Source organism: Staurois parvus, unplaced genomic scaffold (assembly GCF_062004578.1).
Source record: "Staurois parvus isolate SC_StPar_1 unplaced genomic scaffold, SC_StPar_1.0 ptg001096l, whole genome shotgun sequence".
Taxonomy (NCBI): Eukaryota; Metazoa; Chordata; class Amphibia; order Anura; family Ranidae; genus Staurois; species Staurois parvus.
The window spans coordinates 2,921-19,175 of NW_028318892.1; the positions used below are offsets into that span (position 1 = coordinate 2,921).

Below are 16,255 nucleotides of genomic sequence, written 5' to 3' on the forward strand. Positions count from 1 at the left end.
CAAATCCATTGTGGTGGTGTATAGAGCCAAAAATTTTAGAATTGTGTCGATGGACCTGACTGTATATACACACACACATATATACACACACACACATATATACACACACACACACACACACACACACACATATATATACACACACACACACACACACACACACACACATATATATATATATATATATACACACACACACATATATATGTAATTCCTACACGGTTCACCTGATTTGGATGTAAATACACTCAAATTAAAGCCGACAGTCTGCAGTTAAAGAACATCTTGTTTGTTTCATTTCTAATCCATTGTGGTGGTGTATAGAGCCAAAAATTTTAGAATTGTGTCGATGGACCTGACTGTATATACACACACACATATATACACACACACACACATATATACACACACACATATATATATATACACACACACACATACACACACACACACACATATATATATATATATTTATTTATTATTTATTTATTTATCGAGTTTATATACCGCCAAAGGGTTTGCTCAGCGCTGTACAATAGAGGGGGGGACAATACATGAAACAGTACAGTAACATCAAACAGCACACAAGGGGTAAGAGGGCCCTACTCTTTCGAGCTTACAATCTAGGAGGGAGGGGGTAGAGGTACAGGAGGAAATGGCTGTGGGGGATGGAGTGGTAGGAGGAGGGAAGGGCAGCGGCTGTTAGGTGAGGGTGGGGTAGGCTTCCCTGAAGAGGTGGGTTTTCAGGGAGCGCCTGAAGGTGAGGAGGGAAGGTGACAGTCTGATGGATTGGGGTAGTGAGTTCCAGAGGATGGGGGAGGACCTGGAGAAGTCTTGCAGTCGTGCGTGGGAGGAGGAGACCAGGGAGCAAGATAGAAGGAGGTCCTGTGAAGAGCGAAGGGTACGGGTAGGGTGGTACCTGGGAATCAGGTCGGTGAGGTAGTTAGGGGCAGTGTTGTGAATGGCCTTATAGGTCAGAGTGAGCAGTTTGAATTTAATGCGTTGGGCAATGGGGAGCCAGTGGAGGGAGAGGCAGAGGAGGGTGGCAGAGGTGGAGCGGCTGGTGAGGTGGATGAGTCTGGCAGCTGAGTTCAGGATGGTCTGAAGCGGGGAGAGTTTGCACTGGGGTAGGCCGGTGAGGAGGGAGTTGCAGTAGTCAAGGCGTGAGATAATCAGGGAGTGTACGAGTAGTTTAGTGGTGTCTGGGGTAAGGAAGGAGCGTATCTTGGCGATGTTCCGGAGGTGGAGCCTGCATGTATTTGTGAGTGATTTGACATGAGGTTGAAAGGAAAGGTTTGAGTCCAGAATGACGCCAAGGACCTTGGCTTGCTGGGCGGGATTGATGGTGGTGTTGTTGGTAGTGATGGAAAGGATGGGGGGGGGGCACGGGGAAAGACGAGAAGCTCGGTTTTGGAGAGGTTGAGCTTGAGGAAATGGAGCGACATCCAGTCAGAGATGTCGTTTAGGAGGTGAGTGATGCGGGCGGAGAATGTGGGGGTGAGGTGAGGGGTGGATAGGTAGATTTGAGTATCATCAGCGTAGAGGTGGTAGTTGAAGCCGTGGGAGTGTATGAGTTTGCCAAGGGAGGAGGTGTAGATGGAGAAGAGAATGGGTCCAAGGACAGAGCCCTGGGGGACCCCAACAGAGAGGGGGAGGGAAGAGGAGGTGGCGCCGTTGTAGGAAACGCTGAAGGAGCGTTGGGATAGATAGGACGAGAACCAGGAGAGAGCGGTGTCTCTGACACAGTCGAACACCCCCTCCTCCTTAATAAACTACTCTCCCTTGGCATCAAAGGCCGCGGAGAGGTCTAGGAGAAGGAGGACAGAGTAGTCGCCTTTGGCTTTGGCGGTTAGTAGATCGTTGGTGATTTTGAGGAGGGCAGTTTCGGTGGAGTGTAGGGGACGGAAGCCGGACTGTAGTGGGTCAAGGAGGTTGTTGTCAGTTAGGTGGGCGCTTAGGCGATCGTAGACCAAGCGCTCAAGGAGCTTGGACGTGAGTGGCAGCAGGGAAATTGGTCTGAGGTTGTTGAGGTCAGTGGGGTCCAGGGAGGGCTTTTTGAGTATGGGGGTGATGTGCGCATGTTTTAGGGGGGAGGGGAAGACGCCAGTAGAGAGGGAGAGATTGAAGATGTGGGTAAGGGAGCGGATGAGGGAAGAGGGGGGTGACCGGAGGAGTTGAGAGGGGATAGGGTCCAGGGGGCAGGTAGTGAGGCGGGCTTCTGAGAAGACTCTGGTGACTTCCTCAGTGGTAGTAGGGCAGAAGGAGTGCAGTGATGGGGGGGTTACGGTAGGCAGGGCCTTGGGTGTGGTGGGGGGCAGTGCCGTTGCAAGGTCAGAGGAGGGGAGAGATGAGGGGGTGATGGAAGGGGGGAGGCTAGATAAGGAGGTAGATTGCAAGTTGACTATGTCCTTGCGGATTGCGTCAATCTTGTTGTGGAGATGAGTGGCAATCTCGTGGGCGGTAAGTGAGGTACTGAGTGGAGGAGGGGGGGGGGGAGAGAGCAGGGAGTTGAAGGTGGAGAAGAGTCGGCGAGGGCAGGTGGAGAGGGTGTTGATCAGATCAACGAAGTAGGCCTGCTTGGCGGCGTGGAGGGAGGAGGTGTAGGTGAGGAAGGCAGATTTGTAGAGGGAGAATGCATGAGGGGACCTGGTTTTGCGCCATAGTCTCTCCAGCGCACGACTGCGATGTTTGAGGCATTTAGTATGGTCGTTCTGCCATGGTTGGAGCGGTCTGGGTTTGATGTTGCGTGTGGTTAGGGGTGCCAGAGAGTCTAGGGTAGCTGATAGTGAGTCGTTGTACGTGGTGGTGGCTAGGTCAGGACAGGACAGTGGAAGGATGCTGTCGTGTAAGCGGTCGGCAGCCGAGTGGAGGGGGGCCGGGTGCAGGTTGCGGCTGGTGATGGTTTGGCGCACTGGGGGGGGGGGGAGTTAGGGGAAGGGGAGATGGAGAACGTGAGGAGGTGGTGGTCGGAGAGAGGGAAGGGGGTGTTAGTGAAGTGGTTAAGGGTACAGAGGTGGGAGAAGACGAGGTCCAGGGTGTTCCCATTGATGTGGGTGGAGGATTGAGTGTGTTGTGTGAGCGTGAAGGAGGTGGTTAGGTGGAGGAGTTGGGAGGTAGCTGGGGTGTTGTCGTTGATGGGGATGTTGAAGTCCCCGAGGATGATGGTCAGTAGCTCAGAGGAGAGGAAGAAGGGAAGCCAGGCGGCGAAGTCATCCAGGAAGCGGGCTATGGATCCGGGGGGCCTGTAGATCACTGCGATCCTTAGGGGGGTGGGTGAGAAGAGCCGGATGCAGTGAGCCTCGGAGGAGGAGAAGGTTAGGGAGGGGGGGTTAGGGAGGACCTGGAAGGTGCTCAGCGGTGATAGGAGCAGGCCGACACCACCACCTTTGTGACCGCCCAGTCTTGGTGAATGGGACCAGATGAGACCTCCATGGGAGAGTGCCGCAGGGGAGGTAGAGTCGGTGGCCTGTACCCAGGTTTCGGTGATGGCTAGGAGGTTGAGGGAGCGGGAGATAAAGAGGTCATGGATGGCAGTTGGTTTGTTGCAAACCGAACGGGCGTTCAGAAGTGCAACCGAGAGAGGGGGGATGGATGCGGGGAGGAGGTGCACAGGTATGAGGTTGAGGGGGTTGCGGCGGCTGGCGGGAGCAGGGGGGTCCCTGGAGGGGGGGTTCTTGGAGGGGGGGAGAGGTGGTGAGGGGCCAGGGTTCCGGGAGATGTCCCCAGCGGATAGGAGAAGGAGAAGGGTGAGGAGGGTGGCATGGGAATGGGAGGTGCAGGAGCGTGTGGGTCTGGTAGTGGTGGCATGTGGGTCGACCGGGGAGTAAAGTACCAGGAGGAGGTGGTGAGTGCCGTAGTGGGGAGAGGGCAGAAGTGAAGGGGCAATGTAGAGCTGTTTTGGGGGGGTGGGCGGGTAGAGGGAGGCGATTTTTGGGATGGAGGAGAGGAAAACGAGGAGGAGAAGTGCAGGTGGCATGCTGGGGTGAGTGCAGTGCTGTTCGGGTCAGGGGAGGTGAAGGGATACGGGTCAAGGCGAGGTGATGTGGAGAGTCTGTATCACCGTGGAGGAGTCCACTAGAGTCCTTCTGTAGGGGGAGAGTGGGAGTAAAGTCCAGCAGCTGGCTGGCTGCAATCTGTGGGTGCAGTATGCTGGCGTCCGAGGGGTCTTCAGTGGGTCCGGTGGATCGGCGAGTGGAGGGGACGTAGGGTGCGATGTTGGGGGGCGTTGGTAGGCACGGCATCTGGTGATGCTGGCGGCTCTGTGACTGGAGATTCGCTGGGTGGTCCGGGTCCGGGAGATTCGCTGGGCGACGTCTCGATTCGCTGGGTGGTCCGGGTGTTGGGTGTCCAGAGGTGGTAGCTGGGTGCCCGGTAGCTGGGTGCTGGGTGTCCAGGGGTGGTAGCTGGGAGCCTGGTAGCTGGGTGCTGGGTGTCCAGGGGTGGTAGTTGGGTGCCCGGTAGCTGGGTGCTGGGTGTCCAGGGGTGTTAGCTGGAAGCTTAGACTTCGAGTTGCCAAGCAAAAGCCAAGAAACGGGAAGGACGGGAGAATCCTCATCAACAATGCATTGCAATATCTGGAACGGCATTAAAGACCCATGGTTTTCGGAATCCCCTCGATGCAGGTAGCGGAGGTGAAATTTTGTTATTAAATAAACACATTTATCACAGTAATATACTGTGTACTTATAAAATGTCTTTGTATATTGAAGGTCCCACTTATAGCATTCAAAGTTGTAACCTGAATAGGCGTTCAATTCAAGATTGCTGACTTAACTTGATGTGCTGGATTTGAGTCTGTGGCACAGTTGAAGGCAAAGACATACAACTTTAATTTTTAGTAGGAAGGCAGCAGTGAAAGAACTATGCTTTAATCCCTTCCAGACTCCAGTACTGCACTCTGTAGTCTATTTTCTCCAGCCGTGATCCTCTTCCACGTTGAATGGTGTCTATTAACACTTCCTGTTATCCAAAGTTGTCATGGATACTCCTCCTGGGATGCATTATCAGGTCAGCCTATGGTACAATGCTGCAGAGAATAGCCCTTATGTTATAACGTGAGTGCTCTTCTCTGCAGTAGTAAAGACCTCCCACCATCATGCGACTGGCCAGAAGACAGCTGTAATAATAATGCAGACACTGCGACTTTTCAGAACCCTTGAAAGTGCATCAGCTTCTGGCTCCGGTCCCGGTCCTATGACGATCCGGTCCAGGAAGCGCTGCTGCTCCTTCTTTCAGTTCGGCCGCTCGATGGTCGCGACATATATATATATATATATGGTCGCGACATATATACATATAGACATATATACACACATATATATATATATAACAAACAACCATGCAGCGCTACGCTGCATGGTTGTTTGTTATATCTTAGTTTGAGGCTCCTGGTGTTTGCCTTTCATGCAAGTCGCTTTGTGGTTGTTTATCCAGCGCTCGTATCTTTTCTGTTTTCACATATATATATATATATATACACACACACACATATATATATATATATATATATATATATATATATACACACACACATATATATATATATATATATATACATACACACACACACACACACACACACACACACATACACATACACATACACACACACACACACACACCAGGAGCTCAGTGAATTCAAGAGTGGTACTGTGACGGGTTGCCACCTGTGCAATAAGTCTATCCATGAAATTTCCTTGCTACTGAATATTCCACGGTCAATTGTTAGTGGTATTATAACAAAGTGGAAGCAACTGGGAACAACAGCAACTCAGCCACAAAGTGGTAGGCCAAGTAAAATGACAGAGCAGGGTCAGCGCATGCTGAAGCACACAGAAGTCGCCAACTGTCTGCAGAGTCAATAGCTAAAGCCAAGCTTCCTGTGGCTTTTACATTAGCACAACAGTGTATAGAGAGCTTCATGGAACTGATTTCCATGGCCGAGCAGCTGCATCCAAGCCTTACATGACTAAGTGCAAGGCGCAGCATCGGATGCAATGGTGTAAAGCACGTCGCCACTGAACTCTAGAGCAGTGTAGATGTGTTCTTGAGTCACAAATCACGTTTCTCTGTCTGGCAAGCCGATGGATGTGTCTGGGTTTGGTGGTTGCCAGGAGAACGTAACTTACCTGACTGCATTGTACCAAGTGTAATATGTCAAATCCTCCTGCGCTTAATGGTATAACTACAAAATCTCGTAATGAGCAGCCAACACTTAAACTGATACCACCAGTTGGATAATACAATATATAAAGAGGTAGTGCAGCGCTACATGAATTACATATAGTACAATATACACACTTGAATAACCACACAGAGATAAATAACAGTGACTATAAGAGGTACTGGTAACAATAAACGTGCCCCCCTCACTCCCACTCTATATAATAGTATGTGAGGTGGGTAAATAAGTCAAATGTGAATACAGTTCACAAACAGCAAGTGGTGATGCCTGCAACGCAGTAAAACTTCATGCAAGGTGCATAAATCAAACTCTGGTGATGGTGAGGTCAATCCTCCTCTGGCTGAATTGCCCCCTCACCTTAATACAGTGACCCAAAGGGCCTTCGCGCCTTCAAGATCACAAGTGGGATCTTAACCACACATGCTGGAAGACAAGCTCCTCCAAGACTTGCATCAGATGGGAATAATACACTGGGTGCCTTGGTTCCTGACCACCAGTGGATACGCCACTCGTCAGGATAATAAGGAATATAGAAAATTCTGAGCCCATAAGCAATGGTATAGAGGTTAGGTCTCAAACAATACTTATCAGTACATCACGTTCTCTAGGTGATAACAATTGGCCTGCCAGGTGACTTGAGAAGGTGGTAATGTAGATAGCCTGACTGGTTTCACCAATATAATACCAGCTGCATCAGAGGCACATCGACAGACACAACCTACATTTGCATGCCTGCACTCAAAAAAGCAAAATAGGCTATAAGAAGTACCTCAAACCTTTGGTCCATTGAGTCTTTCAAGATTGAGACATCCTCTGTGAGAATCATAAGGGATTTGTTCTGGCAGGAAATAGCCAAATCCACCATAGGTATACCCTTTTTGGGATAGGCCTCCACCACTGGGTACTAAGGCACAAACCTCCTAGGAGGCATATACAAATTGTCTGGTCACTGCCAGTCCTCACACAGCACGTTGTGTACAAGTAGGTGAACTGGAGAAGACCTGTTGGATTTCTTATTTATGAAAGAGGATGCCACACTGTAAAGCTTTGGTCCAGCAAAGGAGATGGTTCTAGCTTCAAGCAGTAATGCAGCTCTTCCCCCAGGGGAATGTGAAAATATGCAAGGTTCAATATCAAAAGGAAATGCTTTAGGCCGGGCTTGCATTTCAATCTCTAAAAGTTTCTTGCAGCAGGGTCTGGGTACAGTTCTTAATGGCACCGCCAAGGTGCAACCAATCCAGAAGCAGTGATCATTTTGTCGCAGTGTTAGACATGCAGCCAGGTGAAGAACCAAAGTCTAACTTCCCAGTACTTTTAAAAGTATATGCCAGAAACCTGCTCTCAGATGCCATTCATCACATAAGGACACTAGCAAAAAACTGATTACTGTGAGTGTGAGGGGTTATATTGGCTGCCTTAACAACTTTGACAGTGTCCTTGCTTGAAGGTGGCAACATAACCCATGATCATGACTTAATAGTGCCTCTGCCCTGTACTGCATTGCTCTGAAAATTTAATTTTAGTGCATTATTCTGAAAATTAAGATTTGATGAACATTTGTGCAAATATCGTTCAACAAGGACTTGTAACTGACACCATGTCATTGTACAGGGTCTCTGCTTTCAGAAAATGTATAATTGTTTAGGGGTTCCAAGTAATTTTCTAGCAAAAATGCAGATTTTAAAATGTGAAAAATCTAAAACAACTGCCCTGGACTTCAAGTAGTTAAATGTTAATACATGGCCGATAGATTGACAATCCGGACATTTAGTCTTAAGTCAGCAAGTTGTGTCTCAGCATATTAAATCACCATAACGGGGCTGATTTACTAAAGGACTGTTCACATAGCTTAATGAAGAAGGTCTAGCTGTGCTGAATTCAATTATGCAATCATAATGTATTATGCAATCATGTGAAAGCAAAAATCCTTTATTTTCCATGCATACTTTTTTTCACTTAGCATCAGCTTATTCATCAAGTAAAAATTCAAAGCTAATGTGTTCTACTACTACAAAATCAACCTCAATTTCAGTTAAAGTAATAAAGGTTTTCCTGATTTATGAACAAAATTACACCGATTCACATAAAAATGCACAGTAGGGTCATCTTTACCTACCAAAAAAGGAAAAACAAAATTCTTATGTCAACATGATTGGATTGTACAGAAATTCAGGGCTCACCAGCTTTGCTTTCAATTGCAGCTCGCAGAATCTTATCACATGGAGTCATAACACCTAGGTCAATCACCCTTGAATCAAAGTTTAAAAGAAAAAAAAAAGTTAATTAAAAAATTTAGGACATTAACTATGAACCACAATTTACATGCAGAATCAGAACCATTAGTATTACCACTAAGTACAAAATATTATTTAGTACTCTCCTAGTTAGGGTATTAGGATGTTAGGCATATTTAGTTTGGATCCTCTGTAGTCAGTGGAGCAGTTAGACTGTTCAGTGCATTACAGGCTGCTGGTCTAACAGTTTTACCCCCTTCATTCTATAGGGATCTGGAATCACAGTGGGTGAAAAATCAGATAGGCAGTCTGAATATTTATGAGGTGTCAGCCAATCCCTGGGGAGGTGTGCCCAGCAGGTAGCTGGAGAGCCCATAGAAAGTCAAGAGGTCTGGAGCAGTGTGAGTGGGCTCTAGATGCAGTCCTCCTGAAGCTTCCCCTACCCTGAGGGGGGGGGGCTCTGCTTCTATGGGCAAGTGACTGGAGCATGGCAGTATGTTCAACAAGGTTGCAGCTGTGGCTTAGCTAGGGGACCAATTTTAAGGGTTTCGTCTGGGGACCTGGTCTGTAGAACTCTCTAAAGGGTGTCCAGTGGAAGCTGGAAGGGGGCGCCCAGTTGTCCTGTGGCATTATGAACCTTATATTCTCCCTCACTGAAGAGTACCTAATGTATATTTGAAGGAGGAAACCACTGATCCTGTGGCAGAACCCTAGTGACTGTGTACAGTTTTTGTCCCTTCTCTAGAAGGCCCTAGTATTTGCTCATTTGGAAGTGGCCTTTGCAAGAACTTGGTTCCGGTTACCTTCCTTGTGCCGTACATAAAGACTGTTTAGAGAAGTAGAGGTGTCCTCCTTTTAGTGTTCTTAGGGGTATACCATGCAACCTTTCACCCCACCCATGTTACTGTAGCAATAAAAAGCATAAGAGACATCCCCTGGATTATCTAATGAGTCAGAGAGAAAATGCTGTGTGCCTGGCTGTCTCTGTACCAATCTTTTGGAAAGTACTGGTGAAATCTTAGCGGCTCATGTGGTAGTAGCGTTACAAGTACAACTTAGTGGTAATACTGAAGTGTATTGTATGTGTTACATTTCTTTTTTTTTTATTATTATATATTAAATACAAAAACCAATATAACAAATGCATTAATACATATTATTCAAACATTTATTACAATTTTTAAACACCTCCTCGCCCATTATTTCCCCCCACCTTTCACTATTTTTCTTTTTCTTTTTTTCCTCTTCTAGTAGTTTCTCTCACCTCTACTATCTACTTCCTCTAACTCAAATGTATCCTCTTATCGGGATATCAAATTTTTATTCCTTACTCTAGATTTTTTCCCATTCTACTCCATCAGTTCTACAAATCTGTGTGGTTTTAAATTCTCCACACTTTCCCCAGATTTTCCTGATTGTATCCATTTTATCTTCTCCACTAAAATATAGTTCTTCATTCCTGTATATAAATTCTACTCTTTTTTTAATCCATTTTATTCTTGGGGTCTCTTGGGCCTTCCAAAATTTAGGGATAAACCCTTTTGCTGCATTGATTAAATAGGGTACTATTGTTTTTTATATTGTTTAGTTGTTAAATCAGTATTATGAAATAGACAAACCCACGGGTCTTTTAGTATACTTATCCTGAGACAAGGGGGCAAATGGAGGAAATATGAAGTGACCAGAGGAAATTGCTATATAAGATAGAATATCAGGAAACTAGAAACAGAAGAAATAATTTGAGGATCCGGGGGTTACCCGAGATATCCCAAGGAGATTTAAGAACTGTAATGAATAAATTATTAAATTTAATATTAGATAGACCTACAACAGAACCATTAAAAATGGATAGAGTTCAAGGATAAAAAGACCCCAAGGAGTGTCCACAGAAACACCTCTAGAAACGTGATAGTAAGATTCCACTATTATGAAGATAAAATAAAGATTTGGGAGAAAATGAAAGGAATACCCTCGATGAGATATGAAGAAGCGCCCTTGCAGATTTACGCAGTTATACCACCTGAAACACTAGCAAGAAGCAGAACTTTGAGACCAATACTGGAACCGATTCAGAAAAAAAAAATCCGATATAGCTGGGGTTTCCCAGCATGTTTAATAGGATGGAAAGATGGTCACTCAGCCAGACAGAGGTTCCCAGAAGAACTCCAGAACTTTTGGGGAAGATTAGACTTGCAAATACAAGATATCGCAGGATGGCCTGATGAGATAAAGGAAAAGAGGGGAATGGAAAAAGAGAGACGGTAGTAGGGACTTGAAGAGCAGAATAAGATAACATGCTCAAGAGACTATATAGTCTAGTAGAGGGTGTTGAATGGGAATTTAATTGAAAGTCAGATTGTGGGCCTCCTTTTTTCTTTTTCTCTTTTTTCCTTATTTCTCCCTTCTCTCTGATCTCCAGTTTGCCTCCTCTCTCTTGTCCTACCCCTCTTTCTCCTTGGTCCCTTTACCTATATGCAATATGGGGCGGTTGGAGACTTGGGGGGATTGGAATGGGGGGAAGGGAGAGAAGGATGTTGACGTTTGAAAGGCATAGCATAAGCGGGATAAATGGAGGATAATGCAATTCCGGATACACACCCCAAAGGGTTGGGTGGGGGTGGAGGGAGGCGTACATAGACAGAGCCTTACCCCAAGGAGATATCAAGGATGGGAAGTATCCCACAACAGATCCAAAGCCTAAAGAAGAGCCATAGATTTTTTTAGGGGCAGGGAGAGAAGAAGGATTTGTCTAGTAGTTTCATGCTGGGTCAAATGTATCATATTAAGAGCTATGTTGAGGTGGATTGAAAGAAAAGAAGGAGGAATAAAAAAAAAGAATGGAGGATGGGAAGGTAGTTCATTTTGTAACTTACAATGTAAAAGGAATAAATACTCCGGTAAAAAGACATAACATTTTAAGGGAAATACATTAACGTTTGATGGATGTAGTGTTCTTACAAGAGACACATTTATCTTATGGCACAAGAGTTAGGTTACAATCAAAAAAATATCCCGTTTCGTATTATGCTGACTCACCAATAAAATGAGCTAAGGAGGTAGCTATTAGAATGACCAAACACAGGAGATTCACTATAGAAGATAGAATGGAGGACCCAGAAGGGCGATTTTTGTTTTTGAGGGGGAAATTCTATGAAATGGAATGTACACTTGCAAATATTTAAAGTCCAAATAAGAATCCAATCATGTTTCTAGAGGATATCTTAAGGAAACTGATGGACTTAAAGAAAGGTAAACTGATTTTGGCAGGGGATTTTAATTTTTGTATGGATCCTTAAGTGGATACATCATCACATGTACAGAGGGATGGAGGTAGACGTTTAAGACAAATAAAAAAGGAATTTCATCAATACCAATTGGTAGACACATGGAGAATAAAACATTTCGGTGTAAAGGATTATACGTTCTATTCCTCGGTACATGCAACATATTCTAGATTGGATTGATAGAATGATAGAACAGATTATCGGAGTCATTGATTAAATCCAATATTGAGGTTACATCTTTGTCAGTTTACACACCGGTCACAATGAGGCTGAAAGTGGGGAATGAACAAAATAAAATATATGCATGGACACTAAATGAAACACTTATACAAGATCAGCAGACGGTAGCAAGAATACAAAAAGAAATAGAGCAATATTTTTAACTAAATGAAACGGAAAAAGTTTTGATTACTACGGTTTGGGAAGCCCATAAGGCGTATATTGAAGGACAGTATTTGATTCCCTGCTGATTTTGTATGTTTGCCCACTCACAAAGAAATGATCAGTCTAAAAATCGAATGGTGGGTGTATTATAACACTGAGACAGAATAGCAACAAAAAATTCTAAAGAAATGCATGTCTAACAAATTATGCCCTGATTCGTATGTTCATGAGGGAAATAAGTATTTGATCCCCTAACATTCAGCAGTATTTCTGGCTACCAGGTGTCTTTCATACAGGTAACAAGCTGAGATTAGAAGCAGTCTCTTAAAGGGAGTGCTGCAAATCTCATTTGGTTACCTGTATAAAAGACACCTGTCCACAGAAGCAATCAAACAATCAGATTCCAAACTCTCCACCATGGCAAAGTCCAAAGAACTGTCCAAGGATGTCAGGGACAAGATTGTGGACCTACACAAGGCTGGACAGGGCTACAAAACTATAGCCAAGCAGCTTGGTGAGAAGGTGACAACAGTTGGTGTAATCATTCGCAAATGGAAGAAACATAAAACAACCGTCAGTCTCCCTAGGTCTGGTGCACCATGCAAGATCTCACCTTGAGAAGTGTCAATGATCATGAGAACAGTGAGGAATCATCCCAGAACTACACGTGAGGATCTTGTCAATGATCTCCAGGCAGTTGGGACCACAGTCACCAAGAAAACAATTGGTAACACACTACGCCGACAAGGATTGAAATCCTGCAATGCCCGCAAGGTTCCTCTGCTGAAGAAAGTACATGCCCAGGCCCCTCTGAAGTTTGCCACTGAACATCTGAATGATGCAGAGGCGGACTGGTTGAAAGTGTTGTGGTCAGATGAGACCAAAATCGAGCTCTTTGGTATCAACTCAACTCGCCGTGTTAGGAGGAGGAGGAATGCTGCCTATGACCCCAAGAACACCATCCCAACTGTCAAACATGGTGGTGGAAACATTCTGCTTTGGGGGTGTTTTTCTGCTAAGGGGACAGGACAACTGCACCGCATCAAAGGGACGATGGACGGGGCAATGTACCGTCAATTCTTGCGTGAGAACCTTCTTCCCTCAACCATGGCATTGAAAATGGGTCGTGGATGGGTGTTCCTGCATGACAATGACCCAAAAGACATGGCCAAGGCAACAAAGGAGTGGCACGAGAAGAAGCACATTAAGGTCCTGGAGTGGCCTAGCCAGTTTCCAGACCTTAATGCAATTGAAAATCTGTGGAGGGAGTTGAAACTTCGAGTTGCCAAATGTCAGCCACCAAACCTTAATGACTTGGAGAGGATCTGCCAAGAGGAGTGGACCAAAATCCCTCCTGAGATGTGTGCAAACCTGGTGGCCAACTACAGGAAACATCTGACCTCTGTGATTACCAACAAGGGATTTGCCACCAAGTACTAAGTCATGTTTTGTGAAGGGGATCAAATACTTATTTCCCTCATGAACATGCAAATCAGTGCTTAATTTGTTAGACATGCATTTCTTTTGAATTTTTTGTTGCTATTCTGTCTCAGTGTTACAATACTCTAACCATTCGATAAATATAAAAAGAAATATAAGCGAGCGCATATAATGAGATCTTATAGTTAGTGTTGTACCTAGTAGTCCTTAGTACTGTAGGGAATAGGTAATAATTTATATAATCACAAATTCCCATAAAAAGAGTATAAAAGCAAGTTCTTAAAAAAATATGTAAAATTATGTAAATAAATTAATTACGGATAAATGAAATAGCTGCTAGCACTTAAGGTATCGGTAACTGTCCCAATGTGAACATATATCATAAACGTGCTCATTGTAAACTCATGAAACATAAATATCTTATATCATACTCGAATATATAAAGTGCAAAATGAAATAGCTGATAGCACTTTAGGTATCGGTAACAGTCTCAATGTAAACGTATATCAAACGTGTAGCGCTGTAAACTCATGAAACAAATATCTTATATCATACTTGAATATACAAAGTGCAAAGAAGTGTGTTTATAGTGCAATCAAATAAATCAGAGTCCATGACGACCACACATATTATACAGCAGGCAGTGAAAACTGCTAATGTCCTTTATCCAAGTGTGCAATTGCAAACATGCGGTTATTGATGAAGAGAATCCACCGCCTCAGATGGATGTACACTCACCAGACTGCAAGTAAATCAGTGCATCTGTTTATATCACACATCTGGAGGTATAATGACAGCTCCGGATTTACTCCTGCAACACCCTCCATCCGTCAGTTGGGGCAGGTGTCATCTAATCATGGGGGGAATCAGCTCAACCACAGGAGCCAGAAAGTGCTTATATAGTGCAGTATTATTTGATGAGTTGAAATCACAGTAGTAAGAAAACATCCACGTGGAGTAAATAAATAACTATAGAAACCCCAAAGATATTAAATTTGTGGGAATAGACATATTAAACCCACATTGAATGGGGTGCAATAAAAAACGAGCCATATCCAAACTTGAAATGAAGTGGATCTATGAAATACAATCATTATCACCCCAAGGGCTTTAACATAGAAAAAGATATAAATTGTTTTATAGACAAAAGTTAGCTAGCATTGAGTACCTGTTTCCCCACACGCTATAATATATATCCTGAATAAGGTTTAACAATTTTGGGCCTAATTAATATATAGAATCATTTAAACAACTATGAGTTTTGCTTTCACCAATTTTATATGTGGACCTCTTAAGATAATTAATTCCATGATTCATATTATTTTTTACGATTATATACCCAATTATTCTTATAAATGTTCATTTTTTTTTATTTTTTTTAATGATTTTTTTCATCATTTTATATATCATATTTATACCAATTTATATATGGACTTTATATGTTGAATTTTACATATTCATACAATAAGTCTTAATTTTACAATAATGTATTAGCATGCGTTTATTGTCATAATATAATTTATAATATTCTTTTAACTATATACCGTATTTTCTGGCGTATAAGACGACCCCCTACTTTTCCTGTTAAAATATAGGGTTTGGGCTATACTCGCCGTATAAGACTACCCCTCTTCCAATGCACGCCAAATAAAAATTAAAAAACATTAGATTTGATTTCAATATGGTATGGTATTTCAGTATGATATTCCAATGATGGGGTGCTATTCCTCCCACTGACACCAATGATGGGGCACGATTCCTCGCTCTGATACCAATGATGGGGCACGATTCCTCGCTCTGACACCAATGATGGGGCACTATTCCTCCCACTGACACCAATGATGGTGCCCCATCATTAGTGTCAGTGTGTGAGGAATAGTGTCCCATCATTAGTGTCAGTGGGAGGAATAGCACTCCATCAGTGTCAGTAAAAGAAATAGTGCCCCATCATTGTTGTCAGTGGGAAGAATTGTGCCCCATCATTGGTGTCAGTGGGAGGAATAGTGTCCCATCATTGGTGTCAGTGGGAGGAATAGTGCCCCATCATTGGTGTCAGTGGGAGGAATAGTGCCCCATCATTGGTGTCAGAGCGAGGAATAGCACCCCATCATTGGTGTCAGTGGGAGGAATAGCACCCCATCATTGGTGTCAGTGGGAGGAATAGCGCCCCATCATTGGTGTCAGTGGGAGGAATTGTGCCCCATCATTGGCATCAGTGGAAGGAATAGTGCCCCATCATTGGTATCCGTGGGAGGAATAGTGCCCTATCATTGGTATCAGTGGGAGGAATCGTGCCCCATCATTGGTGTCAGTGGGAGAATAGTGCCCCGTCATTGGGAGGAATAGTGTCCCAACATTGGTGTCAGTGGGAGGAATAGTACCCCATCATTGGTGTCAGTGGGGGAAGGAATATTGTTCCATCATTGTGTCAGTGGAGGGTGGAATAGTGCCCCATCGTTGGTGTCAGTGGGGAGAAGGAGTAGTGCCCCATTGTTGGTGTCAGTGGGGGGGAGGAATAGTGCCCCATCGTTCGCGTCAGTGGGAGGAATAATGCTCCATCATTACTATCAGTGACACCAATGATGGGACACTATTCCTCCCACTGACACCAATGACAGGGTTTGGGCTATACTCGCCGTATAAGACTACCCCTCTTCCAATGCACGCCAAATAAAAATTAAAAAACATTAGATTTGATTTCAATATGGTATGGTATTTCAGTATGATAT

The 16,255-nt window shown here is 44.4% G+C and overlaps 1 protein-coding gene across 1 annotated transcript in view; it reads right to left on the bottom strand.

Annotated features, from left to right (window-relative positions):
- Window positions 1-8,316: 8,316 nt before the first annotated feature.
- MTR (5-methyltetrahydrofolate-homocysteine methyltransferase) overlaps window positions 8,317-16,255 on the bottom strand; it is a 294,098-nt gene continuing 286,159 nt past the window's right edge. The window contains exon 14 of the mRNA XM_089658811.1: window positions 8,317-8,432. Within this exon, the coding sequence (XP_089514937.1) occupies window positions 8,354-8,432 (79 nt within the window). The 3' untranslated portion in view covers window positions 8,317-8,353. The remainder of the gene's footprint in view (window positions 8,433-16,255) is intronic.